This window comes from Halictus rubicundus, unplaced genomic scaffold, assembly GCF_050948215.1.
Source record: "Halictus rubicundus isolate RS-2024b unplaced genomic scaffold, iyHalRubi1_principal scaffold0095, whole genome shotgun sequence".
NCBI lineage: Eukaryota > Metazoa > Arthropoda > Insecta > Hymenoptera > Halictidae > Halictus > Halictus rubicundus.
In genome coordinates, this window is record NW_027488636.1 from 274,947 (window position 1) to 296,414 (window position 21,468).

The window sequence follows — 21,468 nt, forward strand, 5'->3', positions numbered from 1 at the left end:
GATATGATAGAAGATCGAATACGATAGAGGATAGGATATGATAGAGGATAGGATAGGATGGAGGATAGGATTGGATTGAGGATAGATAGGATAGAGGATAGGATAGAATAGAGGACAGGATAAGATAGAGGATAAGATAGGATAGAGGATAGGATAGGATAGAGGACAGGATAGGATAGAGGATAAGGTAGGATAGAGGATAAGAAAGGATAGAGGATACGATAGGATAGAGGATAGGATATGGTAGAGGATAGAATAGGATTGAGGATAGGACAGGATAGAGTATAATATTGGATTGAGGATAGGATAGGATAGAGATTAGGATACGATAGAGGATTGGATTGGATACATGGTATTATAGGGTAGAGGATAGGATAGGATAGAGGATAGGATAGGGGATTGGATAGGATAGAGGATAGGATAGGATAGAGCATACGATAGAGGATAGGATAGGATAGAGGATAGGATAGGATAGAGGATTTGATACGATAGAGGATAGGATAGGATAGAGGATGGTATAGGATAGAGGATACTATAGGATAGAGGATAGGATAGGATTGAGGATAGGATAGGATAGAGGATAGGATAGGATAGAGGATAGGATAGGATTGAGGATAGGATAGGATAGAGGATAGGATAGGATAGAGGATACGATAGGGGATTGGATTGGATAGAGGATAGGATAAGATAGAGGATAGGATAGGATAGAGTATAGGATTGGATTGAGGATAGGATAGGATAGAGGATAGAATAGGATAGAGGATAGGATAGCATAGTGGATAGGATAGGATTGAGGATAAGATAGGATAGAGGATACTATAGGATAGAATATAGGATACAATTGAGGATAGGATAGGAATGAGGATAGGATAGGATTGAGGATAGGATAGAGGATTGGATAGGATAGAAGATTGGATGGGATAGAGGATAGGATAGGATAGAAGATAGTATAGGATAGAGGATACTATAGGATAGAGGATAGGATAGGATTGAGGATAGGATAGGATAGAGGATAGGATAGGATAGAGGATAGGATAGGATAGAGGATAGGATAGGATTGAGGATAGGATAGGATTGAGGATAGGATAGGATAGAGGATAGGATAGGATAGAGGATAAGATAGGGGATTGGATTGGATAGAGGATAGAATAGGAAATAAGATAGGATAGCATAGAGGATAGGATAGGATAGAGGATAGGATAGGATAGATTATAGGATATGATATAGGATAGGATAGTATTGAGGATAGGATAGGATAGATGAGAGGATAGGATAGAGGATAGGATAGGATTGAGGATAGGATAGGATTGTGGATAGGATAGGATAGAGGAAAGGATAGGATAGAGGATAGGATAGGATTGAGGATACGATAGGATTGCGGATAGGATAGGATAGAGGAAAGGATAGGATAGAGGATACTATAGGATAGATTATAGGATAGGAATGAGTATAGGATAGGATTGAGGATAGGACTGGATAGAGGATAGGATAGGATAGAGGAAAGGATAGGATAGAGGATACTATAGGATAGATTATAGGATAGGATTGAGTATAGGATAGGATTGAGGATAGGATTGGATAGAGGATAGGATAGGATAGAGGATAGGATAGGATTGAGGATACTATTGGATAGATTATAGGATAGGATTGAGGATAGGATAGGAATGAGGATAGGATAGGATTGAGGATAGGATAGGATAGAGGATACGATAGAGGATAGGATAGGATAGAGGATAGGATAGGATAGTGGAAAGGATAGGATAGAGGATAGGATAGGATTGAGGATAGGATATGATAGAGGATAGGATAGGATAGAGGATACTATAGGATAGATTATAGGATAGGATTGAGGATAGGATAGGAATGAGGATAGGATAGGATTGAGGATAGGATAGGATGGAGGATACGATAGAGGATTGGATAGAATAGAGGATAGGATACGATAGAGGATAGGATAGGATAGAGGATAGGATTGGATTGAGGATAGATAGGATAGAGGATAGAATAGGATAGAGGATAGGATAGGATAGAGGATACGATAGGAAAGAGGATAGGATATGATAGATGATAGAATAGGATGGAGGATAGGATAGAGGATAGGATACGATAAAAGGATAGAATAGGATAGAGGATAGGATAGGATTGAGGATAGGGTAGGATAGAGGATAGGATAGGATAGTGGAGAGGATAGGATAGAGGATAGGATAGGATTGAGGATAGGATATGATAGAGGATAGGATAGGATAGAGGATACTATAGGATAGATTATAGGATATGATAGAGGATAGGATAGTATTGAGGATAGGATAGGATAGAGGAGAGGATAGGATAGAGGATAGGATAAGATTGAGGATATGATAGGATTGTGGATAGGATAGGATAGAGGAAAGGATAGGATAGACGATAGGATAGGATTGAGGATAGGATAGGATTGCGGATAGGATAGGATAGAGGAAAGGATAGGATAGAGGATACTATAGGATAGATTATAGGATAGGAATGAGTATAGGATAGGATTGAGGATAGGATTGGATAGAGGATAGGATAGGATAGAGGAAAGGATAGTATAGAGGATACTATAGGATAGATTATAGGATAGGAATTAGTATAGGATAGGATTGAGGATAGGATTGGATAGAGGATAGGATAGGATAGAGGATAGGATAGGATTGAGGATACTATAGGATAGATTATAGGATAGGATTGAGGATAGGATAGGAATGAGGATAGGATAGGTTAGAGGAGAGGATAGGATAGAGGATAGGATAGGATTGAGGATAGGATAGGAATGAGGATAGGATAGGATTGAGGATAGGATAGGATAGAGGATACGATAGAGGATTGGATAGGATAAAGGACAAGATAGGATAGAGGATAGGATAGGATAGACGATAGGATAGGATAGAGGATAGGATAGGATAGAGGATAGAATAGGAAATAGGATAGGATAGCATAGAGGATAGGATAGGATAGAGGATAGGACAAGATTGAGGATAGGATAGAGGATTGGATATGATAGAAGATCGAATACGATAGAGGATAGGATATGATAGAGGATAGGATAGGATGGAGGATAGGATTGGATTGAGGATAGATAGGATAGAGGGTAGAATAGGATAGAGGATAGGATAGGATTGAGGATAGGGTAGAGGATAGGATAGCATAGAGGATAGGATAGGATAGAGGATAGGATAGGATTGAGTATAGGATAGAGGATTGGATATGATAGAGGATTGAACAGGATAGAAGATAGGATACGATAGAGGATAGGATATGATAGAGGATAGGATAGGATAGAGGATAGGATATGATAGAGGATAGGATAGGATTAAGGATTGGATTGGATAGTGGATAGGATAGGATAGAGTATACGATAGAGGATAGGATAGGATATGATAGAGAATAGGATAGGATACATGGTATTATAGGGTAGAGGATAGTATAGGATAGGGGATTCGATAGGATAGAGGATAGGATAGGATAGAGTATAGGATTGGATTGAGGATAGGATAGGATAGAGGATAGGATAGGATAGAGTATAGGATTGGATTGAGGATAGGATAGGATAGAGGATAGAATAGGATAGAGGATAGGATAGCATAGTGGATAGGATAGGATTGAGGATAGGATAGAGGATTGGATATGATAGAAGATCGAATACGATAGAGGATAGGATATGATAGAGGATAGGATAGGATGGAGTATAGGATTGGATTGAGGATAGATAGGATAGAGGATCGGATAGGATAGAGGATAGGATAGGATAGAGGATAGGATAGGATAGAGGATAGGATAGGATAGGATAGAGGATAGAATAGGATAGGATAGAGGATATTACAGGATAGAGGATAGGATTGAATTGAGGATAGGATTGGATAGAGGATAGGATAGGATAGAGAATTTGATAGGATAGAGGATTGGATAGGATAGAGGATAGGATAGGGGATTGATAGGATAGAGATTAGGATGGGATAGAGGATATTATAGGATAGAGGATAGGATAGGATAGAGGATATGATAAGATAGAGGATAGGATAGAATAGAGGACAGGATAGGATAGAGGATAAATTAGGATAGAGGATAGGATAGGATAGAGAATAGGATAGGATAGAGGATAGGTTAGGATTGAGGATAGGATAGGATTAAGGATAGGATATGGGATAGGATAGGATAGAGTATAGGATTGGATAGTGGATAGGATAGGATAGAGCATACGATAGAGGATAGGATAGGATAGGATAGAGAATAGGATAGGATACATGGTATTACAGGGTAGAGGATAGGATAGGGGATTGGATAGGATAGAGTATAGGATAGGATAGAGCATACGATAGGATAGAGGATAGGATAGGAGAGAGGATAGGATGGTATAGAGTATAGGATAGGATTTCATAAATGATAGGATAGGATAGAGGATAGGATAGAATTGAGGATATGATAGAATTGGGGATAGGATAGCATAGAGGATAGGATAGAATACGGGATACGATAGGATTGAGGCTAGGATAGGATAGAGGATACGATAGGATAGAGGGTAGGATAGGATAGAGGGTAGGATAGGATAGAGGATACGATAGAGGATAGGATAGAGGATAGGATAGGATAGGATAGAGAATAGGATAGGATACATGGTATTACAGGGTAGAGGATAGGATAGGGTAGAGGATAGAATACAGGATTGGATAGGATAGAGGATAGGAAACGATAGAGGATAGGATAGGATAGAGTATAGGATTGGATTGAGGATAGGATAGGATAGGATAGAGAATAGGATAGGATACATGGTATTATAGGGTAGAGGATAGGATAGGGTAGAGGATAGGATAGGGGATTGGATAGGATAGAGAGTAGGATAGGATAGAGCATACGATAGTGGATAGGATAGGATAGAGGATAGGATAGGATAGAGTTTATTATTGGATTGAGTATATTATTGGATTGAGGATAGGATAGGATAGTGGATAGGATAAGATAGAGGATAGGAGAGGATAGAGGATAGGATATGGGATTGGTTAGGATAGAGGATATAATAGGATAGAGGATAGGATACGATAGAGGATAGGATTGGATTGAGGATGGGATAGGATAGAGGATAGGATACGATAGAGGATAGGGTAGAGGATAGGAAAGAGGAAAGGATAGGATTGAGGATGGGATAGGATAGCGGATAGGATAGGATAGAGGATAGGATAGGATTGAAGATAGGATAGCATAGAGGATAGAATAGGATTGAGGATAGGATAGGATAGAGGATAGGATAGGATAGAGGATAGGATAAGTAAGAGGATAGGATAGGATAGAGGATAGAATAGGATAGAGGATAGGATAGCATACAGGATAGGATAGGATAGACGATAGGATAGGATAGATGATAGAATAGGATAGAGGATAGGATAGCATACAGGATAGGATAGGATAGAGGATAGGATACGATCGAGCATACGATACTACAGAGGAAAGGATACGATAGAGGATAGGATAGGATAGAGGATAGGATAGAGGAAAGGATAGGATTGAGGATGGGATATAATAGAGGATAGGATAGGATAGAGGATGGGATAGGATTGAGGATAGGATAGAATAGAGGACAGGATAGGATAGAGGATAGGATACGATAGAAGATACGATATTATAGAGGAAAGGATAGGATGGAGGTTAGGATAGGGTAGAGGATAGGATTGGATAGAGGATAGGATAGGATAGAGGATAGGATTGCATAGAGGATAGGATAAGTAAGAGGATAGGATAGGTTAGAGGATAGGATAGAGGAAAGGATAGGATTGAGGATGGGATAGGAAAGAGGATAGGATAGGATAGAGGATAGGATAGGATAGGATAGAGGATAGGATACGATAGAGGATAGGATAGGATAGAGGATAGGATAGGATTGAGGATAGGATAGGATAGAGGATAGGATAGGATAGAGGATAGGATAGGATAGAGTATAGGATAGGATAGAGGATAGGATAGGATAGAGGATAGGATAGAGGATAGGATACGGTAGAGGATAGGATAGGGGATTGGATAGGATAGAGGATATTACAGGATAGAGGATAGGATTGAATTGAGGATAGGATTGAATAGAGGATAGGATAGGATAGAGAATTTGATAGGATAGAGGATTGGATAGGATAGAGGATAGGATAGGGGATTGATAGGATAGAGATTAGGATGGGATAGAGGATATTATAGGATAGAGGATAGGATAGGATAGAGGATAGGATAGGATAGAGGATAGGAAACGATAGAGGATAGGATAGGATAGAGGATAGGATAGGATAGAGGATAGGATAGGATAGAGGATAGGATAGGATTGAGGATAGGATAGGATAGAGGATAGGATAGGATAGAGGATAGGATAGGATACAGGATCGGATAGGATAGAGGATAGGATAGGATAGGATAGAGGATAGGATAGGATAGGATAGAGGATAGAATAGGATAGGATAGAGGATATTACAGGATAGAGGGTAGGATTGAATTGAGGATAGGATTGGATAGAGGATAGGATAGGATAGAGAATTTGATAGGATAGAGGATTGGATAGGATAGAGGATAGGATAGGGGATTGATAGGATAGAGATTAGGATGGGATAGAGGATATTATAGGATAGAGGATAGGATAGGATAGAGGATATGATAAGATAGAGGATAGGATAGAATAGAGGACAGGATAGGATAGAGGATAAATTAGGATAGAGGATAGGATAGGATAGAGGATAGGATTGGATAGGATAGAGAATAGGATAGGATAGAGGATAGGATAGGATAGAGGATAGGATAGGATAGAGGATAGGACAGGATAGAGGATAGGATAGGATAGAGGATAGGATAGGATAGAGGATAGGATAGGATAGGATAGAGGATAGGATAGGATAGAGGATAGGATAGGATAGAGGATAGGATAGGATAGAGGGTAGGATAGGATAGAGGATAGGATAGGATAGAGGATAGGATAGGATAGAGGATAGGATAGCATAGAGGATCGGATAGGATAGAGGATAGGATAGGATAGAGGATAGGATAGGATAGAGGATAGAATAGGATAGGATAGAGGATACGATAGAGGATAGGATAGAGGATAGGATAGGATAGGATAGAGAATAGGATAGGATACATGGTATTATGGGGTAGAGGATAGGATAGGGTAGAGGATAGAATACAGGATTGGATAGGATAGAGGATAGGAAACGATAGAGGATAGGATAGGATAGAGTATAGGATTGGATTGAGGATAGGATAGGATAGAGGATAGAATAGGATAGAGTATAGGATAGGATAGAGGATAGGATAGGATAGAGTATAGGATAGGATAGAGGATAGGATAGGATAGAGGATAGGATAGAGGATAGGATAGGATAGGATAGAGAATAGGATAGGATACATGGTATTATAGGGTAGAGGATAGGATAGGGTAGAGGATAGGATAGGGGATTGGACAGGATAGAGGATAGGATAGGATACAGCATACGATAGTGGATAGGATAAGATAGAGGATAGGATAGGATAGAGTATATTATTGGATTGAGTATATTATTGGATTGAGGATAGGATAGGATAGTGGATAGGATAAGATAGAGGATAGGATAGAATAGAGTACAGGATAGGATAGAGGATAGGATACAGGATTGAATAGGACAGAGGATAGGATAGGATAGAGCATACGATAGTGGATAGGATAGGATAGAGGATAGGATAGGATAGAGGATAGGATAGGATAGAGGATAGGACAGGATAGAGGATAGGATAGGATAGAGGATAGGATAGGATAGAGGATAGGATAGGATAGGATAGAGGTTAGGATAGGATAGAGGATAGGATAGGATAGAGGATAGGATAGGATAGAGGATAGGATAGGATAGAGGATAGGATAGGATAGAGGATAGGATAGGATAGAGGATCGGATAGGATAGAGGATAGGATAGGATAGAGGATAGGATAGGATAGGATAGAGGATAGAATAGGATAGGATAGAGGATATTACAGGATAGAGGATAGGATTGAATTGAGGATAGGATTGGATAGAGGATAGGATAGGATAGAGAATTTGATAGGATAGAGGATTGGATAGGATAGAGGATAGGATAGGGGATTGATAGGATAGAGATTAGGATGGGATAGAGGATATTATAGGATAGAGGATAGGATAGGATAGAGGATATGATAAGATAGAGGATAGGATAGAATAGAGGACAGGATAGGATAGAGGATAAATTAGGATAGAGGATAGGATAGGATAGAGAATAGGATAGGATAGAGGATAGGTTAGGATTGAGGATAGGATAGGATAGAGCATACGATAGGATAGAGGATAGGATAGGAGAGAGGATAGGATGGTATAGAGTATAGGATAGGATTTCATAAATGATAGGATAGGATAGAGGATAGGATAGAATTGAGGATATGATAGAATTGGGGATAGGATAGCATAGAGGATAGGATAGAATACGGGATACGATAGGATTGAGGCTAGGATAGTGTTTTTCAATCATTTCAAAGACAGGATTCATAGAAGTTCAGATTAAACAATGTTCGAACTTATACTAGAATGAAATACACAATTTCCCGGTTGAACAAATTCTTGCTTCGGCATAAAAACCTCGACGGATTACGAGGAAAAGCCAAAGCAAGATGCAATAAATTTATTCTATTGAGCAACTACAAGAATTTCGCCGTACGAAAGCCCAGTATCAAATAGTGTTTAAATATAGATAACGAGGTTAGAAAATCGGCGTTTCAAGCAATTTACATGCTAAAGGACATTTTAGTCTAAAACTAAGAGAGCTCTCTTACCGTTAATACTCAAGTCTCTGCGCGTAGTGATCCACAGCAGAGTTCCACTGGAACTCTGCACAATTGCCGGCTGGCCCATAGGGCACTCCTCTGCCGGCAGCACTACGGCTAGCCTTGCAATCCGTCCCAGCTTCGGGATTCACTGGAAAGGAGCTTCAAAGCTGCCAATGCCCTTGGATCTGTGAGTCGGCCTGGGAGGATTCAAGTATTGCCGAACCGAGTGCGAAACCAAATCTCCTATTACCCGGAATCACTCGCGTGAGCATTCAAACCAAAAAAGCAACTCAATTTTCAATTACGAACTATCGCATGAAGGACCCGAGTCGACTCTCTCCTTCTGACAAGTAAATTCAACCTTTTTTCTCAACACACTCTTTCTTTGTTTTCGACCGTTTCCACAACAACGCCTGCTTGTCAATCGCGACCACCGTGAATCGCTCGCTAGACTCGCATATATATCTACATGACGCGATTATCGTCTTCCTTCGCGATGATACGATCGACATTACAAAATCGCCGCGAACACTCCGCCCGCCTTCGTCATCAGACGAACTACACACCATAATTTGAGAACATCGATCAACTCGGTTTGTTTCTACATGGTATATAATTTTAATACAATAATCAAATTAAAATGACGTACGCAATACAAATTATAACGAGCTCAACTGTCTTTGTCCCCACAAGTCGATTCGTTCGACTTTTCGGAACTGTGTTGAATAAAAAGAGGACACAGGCGTGCGATATGTCGTCGCAAATTTGACGTAGCCGTTTTAACGGTGACGACTCTAACTAACCCGTCTGAACCGGGATGAACCTCTATCACACGTCCCAAAGGCCATTTCGAAGGCGGATAACGATCATCGCGTAATAAAACTAATTGTCCAATTGCAAAATTCTTAGTTTGACCTCGCCATTTTGAACGCTCTTGCAAATGTTGTATATATTCTGATGACCACCGCTTCCAAAAATCATTTCGAATGGCTTGAAGCAGATGAAAACGTTCTAAACAGTTTTCCGGTACATTGGAATAATCTTTATCAGGAATTAAACCAGGAATTTCGCCGATCAAAAAATGTGCAGGTGTCAAAACCCGTAAATCGTCAATATCAGAATTTAAAGGACATATTGGACGTGAGTTTAGACACAATTCTATTTCGGCGAGCACTGTAGAAAACTCTTCGAAAGTTAATATTCTATCACCGAGGACACGCTTGAGATGATACTTCACAGATCTTACTCCAGCCTCCCACAAACCTCCGTAATGAGGAGAATTCGCTGGAATAAATGTCCAAGATGTTCCATCATTCGCAAGAGACGCAGCAACGCTTTTATAAAATTCAGAACCTGATTTAAACATACTTCGCAACTCTTTATCAGCAGCTTGAAAAGTAGTTGCATTGTCAGAAAAAAGATTCGTACAAATTCCGCGTCTACTCGCAAAACGTTTATAAGCGGCGAGAAAAATCTTAGTTGTAAGATCGCTAACCGCTTCAAGATGTATCGCTCGCGACGCAAAACAGATAAAGAGCACTATATATCCCTTATAAGATTTGTGCCCTCGACCCTTAGAGCTTTTAATTTGAAAGGGACCGGCATAATCTAGACCTGACGTCGAAAATGGTCGAGCCGGAGTCACTCGTGAGACAGGCAAATTACCCATCATCTGATGAGCTAGACGTGGTTTGTTGCGTTGACAAACTATACAGTTCCTGATCGCAGTCTTAACTAAACGATTTCGACCCAAAATCCACGCATATTGCATCACAATATTAGAAGTAAGTGTTGGTCCCCCGTGAAAACATTTCCGATGCGCGTACCGTACTAATAAGCGACTAAGTGTCGAATCTCGCGGCAAAATCAGCGGATGTTTCTTTTCGTGAGGTAAACTTGAATTTCCAAGACGACCTCCTACCCGTAATAAACGATCCGTCTCATCATACATCGGATTTAAACTACATAAACCGTTGCGTTTAGGTAACGGCTTCCCATGTGATAAGAGTTCAATTTCTGATGCAAATGCGTGATTTTGAGCTAATCTAAACACAACATTTCGGGCCTCGTTCAATTCTATGGCTGTGAGATAAACAGGCAATGGAGTTAAACTACTTTTGCGTCTCTTAAGAACATTGAATGGACGTAAACAATATGCTACAACACGAATTAACAGAGAAAAGGAGGAAAATCTACAGAAAAGTTCTGGTTCGCTCACAATTTGATCAACATGTAATACTTGAGGAGACGATGCCATCTTGGGCCAATGCTCGTCAGTCTTCACTAACCAATCAGGCCCGTTCCACCATAAATTACAATTGATCAAATTAGAGGGTTTACAACCTCGTGTCGCCAAATCTGCCGGATTCTCATGAGTCGGTACATGTGCCCAAATAACATTAGGTAATTCAGTCTGGATATAGGATACCCGATTCGCAGCAAAGGTCTTCCAGCTACACGGATGTTTTCGAAGCCAAGTCAAAACAATTTGACTATCGGTCCACGCAAACATTGGGAAACCTTGCAAAAATTCCAAACCTTTTACATAACGCAAAAGTTTTACGAGCAACACTGCCCCGCACAACTCAAGATTCGGTATGCTCACAGTTTTGACAGGTGATACCTTGCATTTTGCAGTTAACAAAGAAACATGTACGCGATTGTTATCGTCAATCATTCGAATATAGACAACTGCAGCGAAAGCCCGCGATGAAGCGTCAGAAAATCCGTGAATCTGTGCATGTGAATTTAAAGATGCACCTAACCATCGGTTAATGGTTAACTTCGATAGCTCAGAAAGCGAACTGCAATACTGGAGCCATCGTTCTCGAAGGTCTATAGGTAACGTCTCGTCCCAATCGCATTTTACAATCCAAAGATCTTGCATTAAAATTTTAGCTGTAACCGTTATCGGCGCGAGCCACCCCAAAGGATCAAATAAACGCGCGATGTTTGATAAAACAGTTCGTTTCGTCATTGCTTTAACCAGCTCTTCGAAATTTACAGCGACAAAACTGAATTCATCAGACGTTGGATTCCAACGAATACCTAGAGCTTTCACTAATTCGTCATCTGCGATGCTTTTTTGGTCAATGTTCTCATATTGCGAAGATTTCGTAGGCAACAAATCATTATGATTCGCGGCCCACTTGTCGAGTTCAATTCCTGCTGTACGTAACATATCGACTAGTTCTTGACGCGTTTTCAAGGCATCAGAGAGATCATCTGCTCCGGCAAATATATCGTCTACATACGTATTAGAATTTAGGCAAGCAGCACCGAGTGGAAATCGAGCACCCTCATCGATTGCTACTTGCTGAAGTGTGCGAATCGCATGGTAAGGAGCACATGCTGTGCCATAAGTCACTGTTGTGAGACGATAATCAACAGGGGGATCCGAATGACTAGGAGACCATACGATTCGTTGAAAATCTCTCTGTTCCGACGCAACATAAATCTGACGAAACATCTTAACAACATCGGTCGTGAATACGAAGTGGTATCGACGCCAATTCAATAAAATTAGACATAAATCGCGTTGAAGAGCAGGGCCTTTCATAAGGAAATCGTTTGGACAACGTCCTCCTTTATTCTTCCGAGATGCGTCAAAAACAACCCGGATCTTTGATCGCACCACCGCATGATGCGGAAAATACCACGCCTTCGAGTTGTTAATTTCATTAAACGAGACGCGTTCCATGTGACCAAGATCCTCATAAACGCTCATAAACTTCCGATAAGCGATTGCTAAGTCAGGATCACGATCAAAACGTCGATGAATTGAAGCTAAACATTTCAAAGCCATAAATCGAGTCTCGACTCCGACTTCTGGAGGATCTGAATTGAAAGGCAGACGTACAACATAACGTCCATTGGTATCTCGAAAGTGTGTATCCCTAAACAATCTTTCGCAAGCATCATCTTTAGAATCAAGAGTCGCAATTATTGGTGGTAACTCTTCGAGGATCCAAAAACGTTGTAACGATATATCTAAGTCGTCTTCCCAAACACTGTGATACGCCTGAAGATGCTCAGAAGTTTCCGCCCGCCGTAAAATATCCGCGGACACTGTACCGGAAATTATCCAGCCTAACGCTGTATCTTGGGCAACTAAAGATGAATCAGAAAATCTTTTCAACCCTGACTTCAATAGCTGTCCGTAAACATCTGCGCCTAAAATAATATCTACAGAATCAGGAACATAGAACAATGGATCTGCCAAAGATAAATCAGCAAACATTCCAATATCGATCTCCATTAACCTACGTGTTGGAAGCTGCGACGTTAATTTTGACAAAACAAAGGCATTGACTTCAAACTTAGTTGACGGATCGACAACAGACTGAAATATTAGCTGCGTTGCAGCCTTAGCTGTTCCTGCTGAACTGGCTCCGAGCCCGGCCAACGACATATTGACGCGACGTTTCTCTAATCCTAAAAGATTCGTGATAAAACTGGAAACAAACGAAGCCTCCGAACCTTGATCAAGCAAAGCTCGAACACGTGTCCGTGAACCTTGTGGCCCTATCAGCATTATCTGAGCAGTCGCTAATAAAACTGAACGCTTACGAGATATCACATTCGCAGTATGCACATGTACACTCGAGACCTTTGCTGAAACTCCAGTCTTAGACTCGTCCGAATTGCTTGATTTCGATTCCGGAATTGAATTCTTAGTAAAGCTGGTGAAAACTTTGTCAGAATGGAGCAAAGAATGATGCCTTCCCTTACAGCTCGAACATCTAGTAGAAAAAGAGCAATTAGCAACTCTATGAGCACCGAGACAATTAAAATAAAGCCGCAAGCGAAGTACTTCAGCGCGACGTTCAGAAACATTCTTTGCTTTGAATTTATTGCACTTAAAAATGCGATGGGGACCAGAACATATCACACATTTAAATTTACCGTCTGTTGAAAACGACGTAGACGCATGAAATACCTTTCGAGATCCTGATATTGGTTTAGATAAAATTGCTTTCTTGACATTATCACCCTGTTCAGAAGTGAGCATACAGAGTGTCTGTGCACGATTCTCTAAAAACTCAGTTAAATCGGAAAACCTTGGAAATCTACCGAGAGCATCCTCCTCGGTCGAGTTCCCATCATAATTTAAAATTACCTGACGATCCTTCTTACTTAACTCTGTTTCCCAAGCCTTTCGCGAATCGGGATCCAGACGTGAAGCTACTATATACACTAACCAAACATCCCAATGATCAACTGGCATTTTCAAATTCGATAACGCACGCACAATACGCTGAGATTCGTCCGCAAGCAAACGCATTTCACCCGCAGACTCCCTTTTCATATGAGAAAGATTCATTAACGCTCGCAAATGACTGTAAACTATTAATCTAGGATTATGAAAACGCGCCTTCAAAGCCCGCCAAGTCGTCGCATAATTCGCGTTGGTAGTGGTAACATCCTTCACAAGATCCGCGGCAGAATCTTTCAAACAACTTTTAAGATATTGCAATTTCGTGGCGTCAGATAAACGCGGCGCATTATGAACTAGGGTAGTAAACAGATCGCAAAAATTCTCCCAATCCTCGTAACGACCCGCAAATGTCGGTAAATCTAATTTTGGTAACTTCGCGGGGCGTGTATCATCATTGATTACAGAAGCGGTATTTGAAGTTCCGGTATTACTTGAACTGCTGTCTAATTCTGACCTTGTGGTGAGAAGAAAATCAAGCGCGTCCTCGTATGTTGCTTGTAGACGAGCAAACACATTTTCCGTGATGTAGACATCGTTCAGGGCATCCTCTCGGACGACAATTTCTTCATGTGTGGCACGCGCCTTGCTCCAAATCTCAGTCAGTGAATTGACTCGTGATGAAATAATGTTTGAATTCAAACTATCGCGAGATCTCTCTCGCAATCGACTACTGGTCAATTCAATTTCCGCTGAGCGAGAATTCTGTAGCGCAATGAGCTTTCGTAACGACGTAGGAGCCATTGCAAAAGAAAACTTTGTTGTCAAATGCAACCAAAACTCTTATCTTCTCTTAACACGACTAAGCAAAAAATAAACTCGACCAAAGAAATTCGTATCGTCAATGATATTTGAACAAAACACGAAAACTGAAAACAAATCGCCGATCGAAAAAAAAAAGAAATGTCACTTGAATATGCATCGCAACGTGAACATTGAATCATCGAAATGAAGACAGCCAACTAATATCGTATATAATTAACGACTCTTGCAATGACTCCTCAAACACACTCGACTTCACAATCGATTGAAAGTATCCAGTGAATATAACCATACAATCCCGATAAACTCGAACATTGTTCCTCACCCGGAGCACCAAAATGTTTTTCAATCATTTAAAAGACAGGATTCATAGAAGTTCAGATTAAACAATGTTCGAACTTATACTAGAATGAAATACACAATTTCCCGGTTGAACAAATTCTTGCTTCGGCATAAAAACCTCGACGGATTACGAGGAAAAGCCAAAGCAAGATGCAATAAATTTATTCTATTAAGCAACTACAAGAATTTCGCCGTACGAAAGCCCAGTATCAAATAGTGTTTAAATATAGATAACGAGGTTAGAAAATCGGCGTTTCAAGCAATTTACATGCTAAAGGACATTTTAGTCTAAAACTAAGAGAGCTCTCTTACCGTTAATACTCAAGTCTCTGCGCGTAGTGATCCACAGCAGAGTTCCACTGGAACTCTGCACAATTGCCGGCTGGCCCATAGGGCACTCCTCTGCCGGCAGCACTACGGCTAGCCTTGCAATCCGTCCCAGCTTCGGGATTCACTGGAAAGGAGCTTCAAAGCTGCCAATGCCCTTGGATCTGTGAGCCGGCCTGGGAGGATTCAAGTATTGCCGAACCGAGTGCGAAACCAAATCTCCTATTACCCGGAATCACTCGCGTGAGCATTCAAACCAAAAAAGCAACTCAATTTTCAATTACGAACTATCGCATGAAGGACCCGAGTCGACTCTCTCCTTCTGACAAGTAAATTCAACCTTTTTTCTCAACACACTCTTTCTTTGTTTTCGACCGTTTCCACAACAACGCCTGCTTGTCAATCGCGACCACCGTGAATCGCTCGCTAGACTCGCATATATATCTACATGACGCGATTATCGTCTTCCTTCGCGATGATACGATCGACATTACAAAATCGCCGCGAACAGATAGGATAGAGGATACGATAGGATAGAGGGTAGGATAGGATAGAGGGTAGGATACGATAGAGGATACGATAGAGGATAGGATAGAGGATAGGATAGGATAGGATAGAGAATAGGATAGGATACATGGTATTATAGGGTAGAGGATAGGATAGGGTAGAGGATAGAATACAGGATTGGATAGGATAGAGGATAGGAAACGATAGAGGATAGGATAGGATAGAGTATAGGATTGGATTGAGGATAGGATAGGATAGAGGATAGAATAGGATAGAGGATAGGATAGGATAGAGGATAGGATAGGATAGAGTATAGGATAGGATAGAGGATAGGATAGGATAGAGGATAGGGTAGAGGATAGGATAGAGGATAGGATAGGATAGAGGATAGGATAGGATAGAGGATAGGATAGGATAGAGGATCGGATAGGATAGAGGATAGGATAGGATAGAGGATAGGATAGGATAGGATAGAGGATAGAATAGGATAGGATAGAGGATATTACAGGATAGAGGATAGGATTGAATTGAGGATAGGATTGGATAGAGGATAGGATAGGATAGAGAATTTGATAGGATAGAGGATTGGATAGGATAGAGGATAGGATAGGGGATTGATAGGATAGAGATTAGGATGGGATAGAGGATATTATAGGATAGAGGATAGGATAGGATAGAGGATATGATAAGATAGAGGATAGGATAGAATAGAGGACAGGATAGGATAGAGGATAAATTAGGATAGAGGATAGGATAGGATAGAGGATAGGATAGGATAGGATAGAGAATAGGATAGGATAGAGGATAGGATAGGATAGAGGATAGGACAGGATAGAGGATAGGATAGGATAGAGGATAGGATAGGATAGAGGATAGGATAGGATAGGATAGGATAGAGGATAGGATAGGATAGGATAGAGGATAGAATAGGATAGGATAGAGGATATTACAGGATAGAGGATAGGATTGAATTGAGGATAGGATTGGATAGAGGATAGGATAGGATAGAGAATTTGATAGGATAGAGGATTGGATAGGATAGAGGATAGGATAGGATAGAGTATAGGATTGGATTGAGGATAGGATAGGATAGAGGATAGGATAGGATAGAGCATACGATAGTGGATAGGATAGGATAGAGGATAGGATAGGATAGAGAATAGGATAGGATAGAAGATAGGATAGGATAGAGGATAGGATAGGATAGAGGATAGGATAGAGGATTGGATAGGATAGAGGATAGGATAGAGGATAGGATAAGAGGATAGGATAGGATAGCATAGAGGAAAGGATAGGATAGGATAGAGGATATTATAGGATAGAGGATAGGATTGAATTGAGGATAGGATTGGATAGAGGATAGGATAGGATAGAGAATTGGATATTATAGTTGATAGGATAGGATAGAGGATAGGATAGGGTATTGATAGGACAGAGATTAGGATGGGATAGAGGATAGGATAGGATAGAGGATAGGATAGGATAGAGGATAGGATAGGATAGGATAGAGGATAGGATAGGATTGAGGAAAGGCTAGGATAGTGGATAGGATAGGATAGAGATTACGATAGAGGATAGGATAGGATAGGATAGAGAATAGGATAGGATACATGGTATTATAGGTTAGAGTATAGGATAGGGGATTGGATAGGATAGAGGATAGGATAGTATAGAGCATACGATAGTGGATAGGATAGGATAGTATAGAGCATACAATAGTGGATAGGATAGGATAGTATAGATCATACGATAGTTGATACGATAGGATAGAGGATAGGATAGGATAGAGAATAGGATAGTATAGAAGATAGGATAGGACAGAGGATAGGATAGGATAGAGTATAGGATTGGATTGAGGATAGGATAGGATAGAGGATAGGATAGGATAGAGCATACGATAGTGGATAGGATAGGATAGAGGATAGGATAGGATAGAGGATAGGATAGGATAGAGGATAGGATAGAGGATTGGATAGGATAGAGGATAGGATACAATAGAGGATAGGATAGGATAGTGTATAGGATTGGATTGAGGATAGGATAGGATAGAGGATAGGATAGGATAGAGGATAGGATAGGATAGAGTATAATATTAGATAGAGGATAGGATAGAGGATAGGATAGGATAGAGGATAGGATAAAACAGAGTACAGGATAGGATAGAGGATAAGATAGGATAGAGGATAGGATAGGATTGAGGATAGGATAGGATTCAGGAGAGGATAGGATAGAGGATAGTATAGGATAGAGGATAGGATAGGATAGAGGATAGGATATGATAGATGATAGGATAGGATAGAGGATAGGATAGGATAGAGGATAGGATATGATAGATGATAGGATAGGATAGAGGATAGAGGATAGGATAGAGGATAGGATAGAGGATAGGATAGAGGATAGGATAGGATAGGATAGAGGATAGAAGAGACGATATTATAGAGGAAAGGATAGGATAGAGAATAGGATAGGATGGAGGATAGGATAGAGGATAGGATACGATAAGAGGATAGGATAGGATAGACGATAGGATAGGATTGAGGATAGGATAGGATAGAGGATAGGATAGGATAGGATTGAGGATAGGATAGGATAGAGGATAGGATAGGATAGAGGATAGGATAGGATAGAGGATAGGATAGAGGATTGGATAGGATAGAGGATAGGATACGATAGAAGATAGGATACGATAGAGGATAGGATATGATAGAGGATAGGATAGGATATGAGATTGAATAGGATAGAGGATAGGATAGGATAGAGGATAGGATGGGATAGAGGATAGGATACGATAGAAGAGACGATATTATAGAGGGAAGGATAGGATAGAGAATAGGATAGGATGGAGGATAGGACAGAGGATAGGATACGATAAGAGGATAGGATAGGATAGAGGATAGGATAGGATTGAGGATAGGATAGGATAGAGGATAGGATATGATAGATGATAGGATAGGATTGAGGATAGGATAGGAGAGAGGATAGGATAGGATAGAGGATACTATAGGATAGAGGATAGGATAGGAGAGAGGATAGGATAGGATAGAGGATACTATAGGATAGAGGATACGATAGGATTGTGGATAGGATAGGAATGAGGATAGGATAGGATTGAGGATAGGATAGGATAGAGGATAGGATAGGATAGAGGATAGGATAGAGGATTGGATAGAGGATAGAGGATAGGTTACGATAGAAGATAGGATACGATAGAGGATAGGATATGATAGAGGATAAGATAGGATATGAGATTGAATAGGATAGAGGATAGGATAGGATAGAGGATAGGATAGGATAGAGGATAGGATAGGATAGAGGATAGGATAGGATAGAGGATAGGATAGGATAGAGGATAGGATAGGATAGAGGATAGGATACGATAGAAGAGACGATATTATAGAGGTAAGGATAGGATAGAGAATAGGATAGGATGGAGGATAGGATACGATAGAGGATAGGATAGAATAGAGGACAGGATAGGATAGACGAGAGGATAGGATAGAGGATAGGATAGGATAGAGGATAGGATAGGATAGAGGATAGGATAGGATAGAGTATAGGATAGGATAGAGGATAGGTTAGGATTGAGGATAAGATAGGATTGAGGAGAGGATAGGATAGAGGATAGGATAGGATAGCGGATAGGATAGGATAGAGGGTAGGATATGATAGAGGATAGGATAGGATTGAGGATAGGCTAGGATAGTGGATAGGATAGGATAGAGATTACGATAGAGGATAGGATAGGATAGGATAGAGAATAGGATAGGATACATGGTATTATAGGGTTGAGGATAGGATAGAGGATAAGATAGTATAGAGCATACGATAGTGGATAGGATAGGATAGAGGATAGGATAGGATATAGAATAGGATAGTATAGAAGATAGGATAGGATAGAGGATAGGATAGGATAGAGGATAGGATAGGATAGAGGATAGGATAGGATAGAGTATAGGATTGGATTGAGGATAGGATAGGATAGAGGATAGGATAGGATAGAGCATACGATAGTGGATAGGATAGGATAGAGGATAGGATCGGATAGAGAATAGGATAGGATAGAAGATAGGATAGGATAGAGGATAGGATAGGATAGAGGATAGGATAGAGGATTGGATAGGATAGAGGATAGGATACGATAGAGGATAGGATAGGATAGTGTATAGGATTGGATAGAGGATAGGATAGAGGATTGGATAGGATAGAGGATAGGATACGATAGAGGATAGGATACAATAGAGTATAGGATTGGATTGAGGATAGGATAGGATAGAGGATAGGATAGGATAGAGGATAGGATAGGATAAAGGATAGGATAGGATAGATGATAGGATTGGATTGAGGATAGGATAGGATAGAGGATAGGATAGGATAGAGCATACGATAGTGGATAGGATAGGATAGAGGATAGGATAGGATAGAGAATAGGATAGGATAGAAGATAGGATAGGATAGAGGATAGGATAGGATAGAGGATAGGATAGAGGATTGGATAGAGGATAGAGGATAGGTTACGATAGAAGATAGGATACGATAGAGGATAGGATATGATAGAGGATAAGATAGGATATGAGATTGAATAGGATAGAGGATAGGATAGGATAGAGGATAGGATAGGATAGAGGATAGGATAGGATAGAGGATAGGATAGGATAGAGGATAGGATAGGATAGAGGATAGGATAGGATAGAGGATAGGATAGGATAGAGGATAGGATAGGATAGAGGATAGGATAGGATAGGATAGAGGATAGGATAGGATAGAGGATAGGATACGATAGAAGAGACGATATTATAGAGGAAAGGATAGGATAGAGAATAGGATAGGATGGAGGATAGGATACGATAGAGGATAGGATAGAATAGAGGACAGGATAGGATAGACGAGAGGATAGGATAGAGGATAGGATAGGATAGAGGATAGGATAGGATAGAGGATAGGATAGGATAGAGGATAGGATAGGATAGAGGATAGGATAGGATAGAGGATAGGATACGATAGAAGAGACGATATTATAGAGGGAAGGATTGGATAGAGAATAGGATAGGATGGAGGTTAGGATAGAGGATAGGATAGGATAGAGGATAGGATAGGATAGAGGATAGGATACGATAAGAGGATAGGATAGGATAGAGGATAGGATAGGATTGAGGATAGGATAGGATAGAGGATAGGATATGATAGATGATAGGATAGGATTGAGGATAGGATAGGAGAGAGGATAGGATAGGATAGAGGATACTATAGGATAGAGGATACGATAGGATTGTGGATAGGATAGGAATGAGGATAGGATAGGATTGAGGATAGGATAGGATAGAGGATAGGATAGGATAGAGGATAGGATAGAGGATTGGATAGAGGATTGGATAGAGGATAGAGGATAGGTTACGATAGAAGATAGGATACGATAGAGGATAGGATATGATAGAGGATAAGATAGGATACGAGATTGAATAGGATAGAGGATAGGATAGGATAGAGGATAGGATAGGATAGGATAGAGGATAGGATAGGATAGAGGATAG

General features: G+C 40.4%; 1 protein-coding gene across 1 annotated transcript; it reads right to left on the reverse strand.

Annotated features, from left to right (window-relative positions):
• Positions 1-9,457: 9,457 nt before the first annotated feature.
• On the reverse strand, positions 9,458-14,746 carry LOC143363693 (uncharacterized). Its single transcript, XM_076804239.1, has one exon. It carries the CDS (start codon positions 14,744-14,746, stop codon positions 9,458-9,460), a length of 5,289 nt encoding a protein of 1,762 aa, XP_076660354.1.
• Between the last annotated feature and the right edge of the window lie 6,722 nt (positions 14,747-21,468).

Bases quoted from the DNA above. Each gene is read 5' to 3' on its own strand.
- LOC143363693 (XM_076804239.1), bottom strand. From the start codon at position 14,746: ATGGCTCCTACGTCGTTACGAAAGCTCATTGCGCTACAGAATTCTCGC.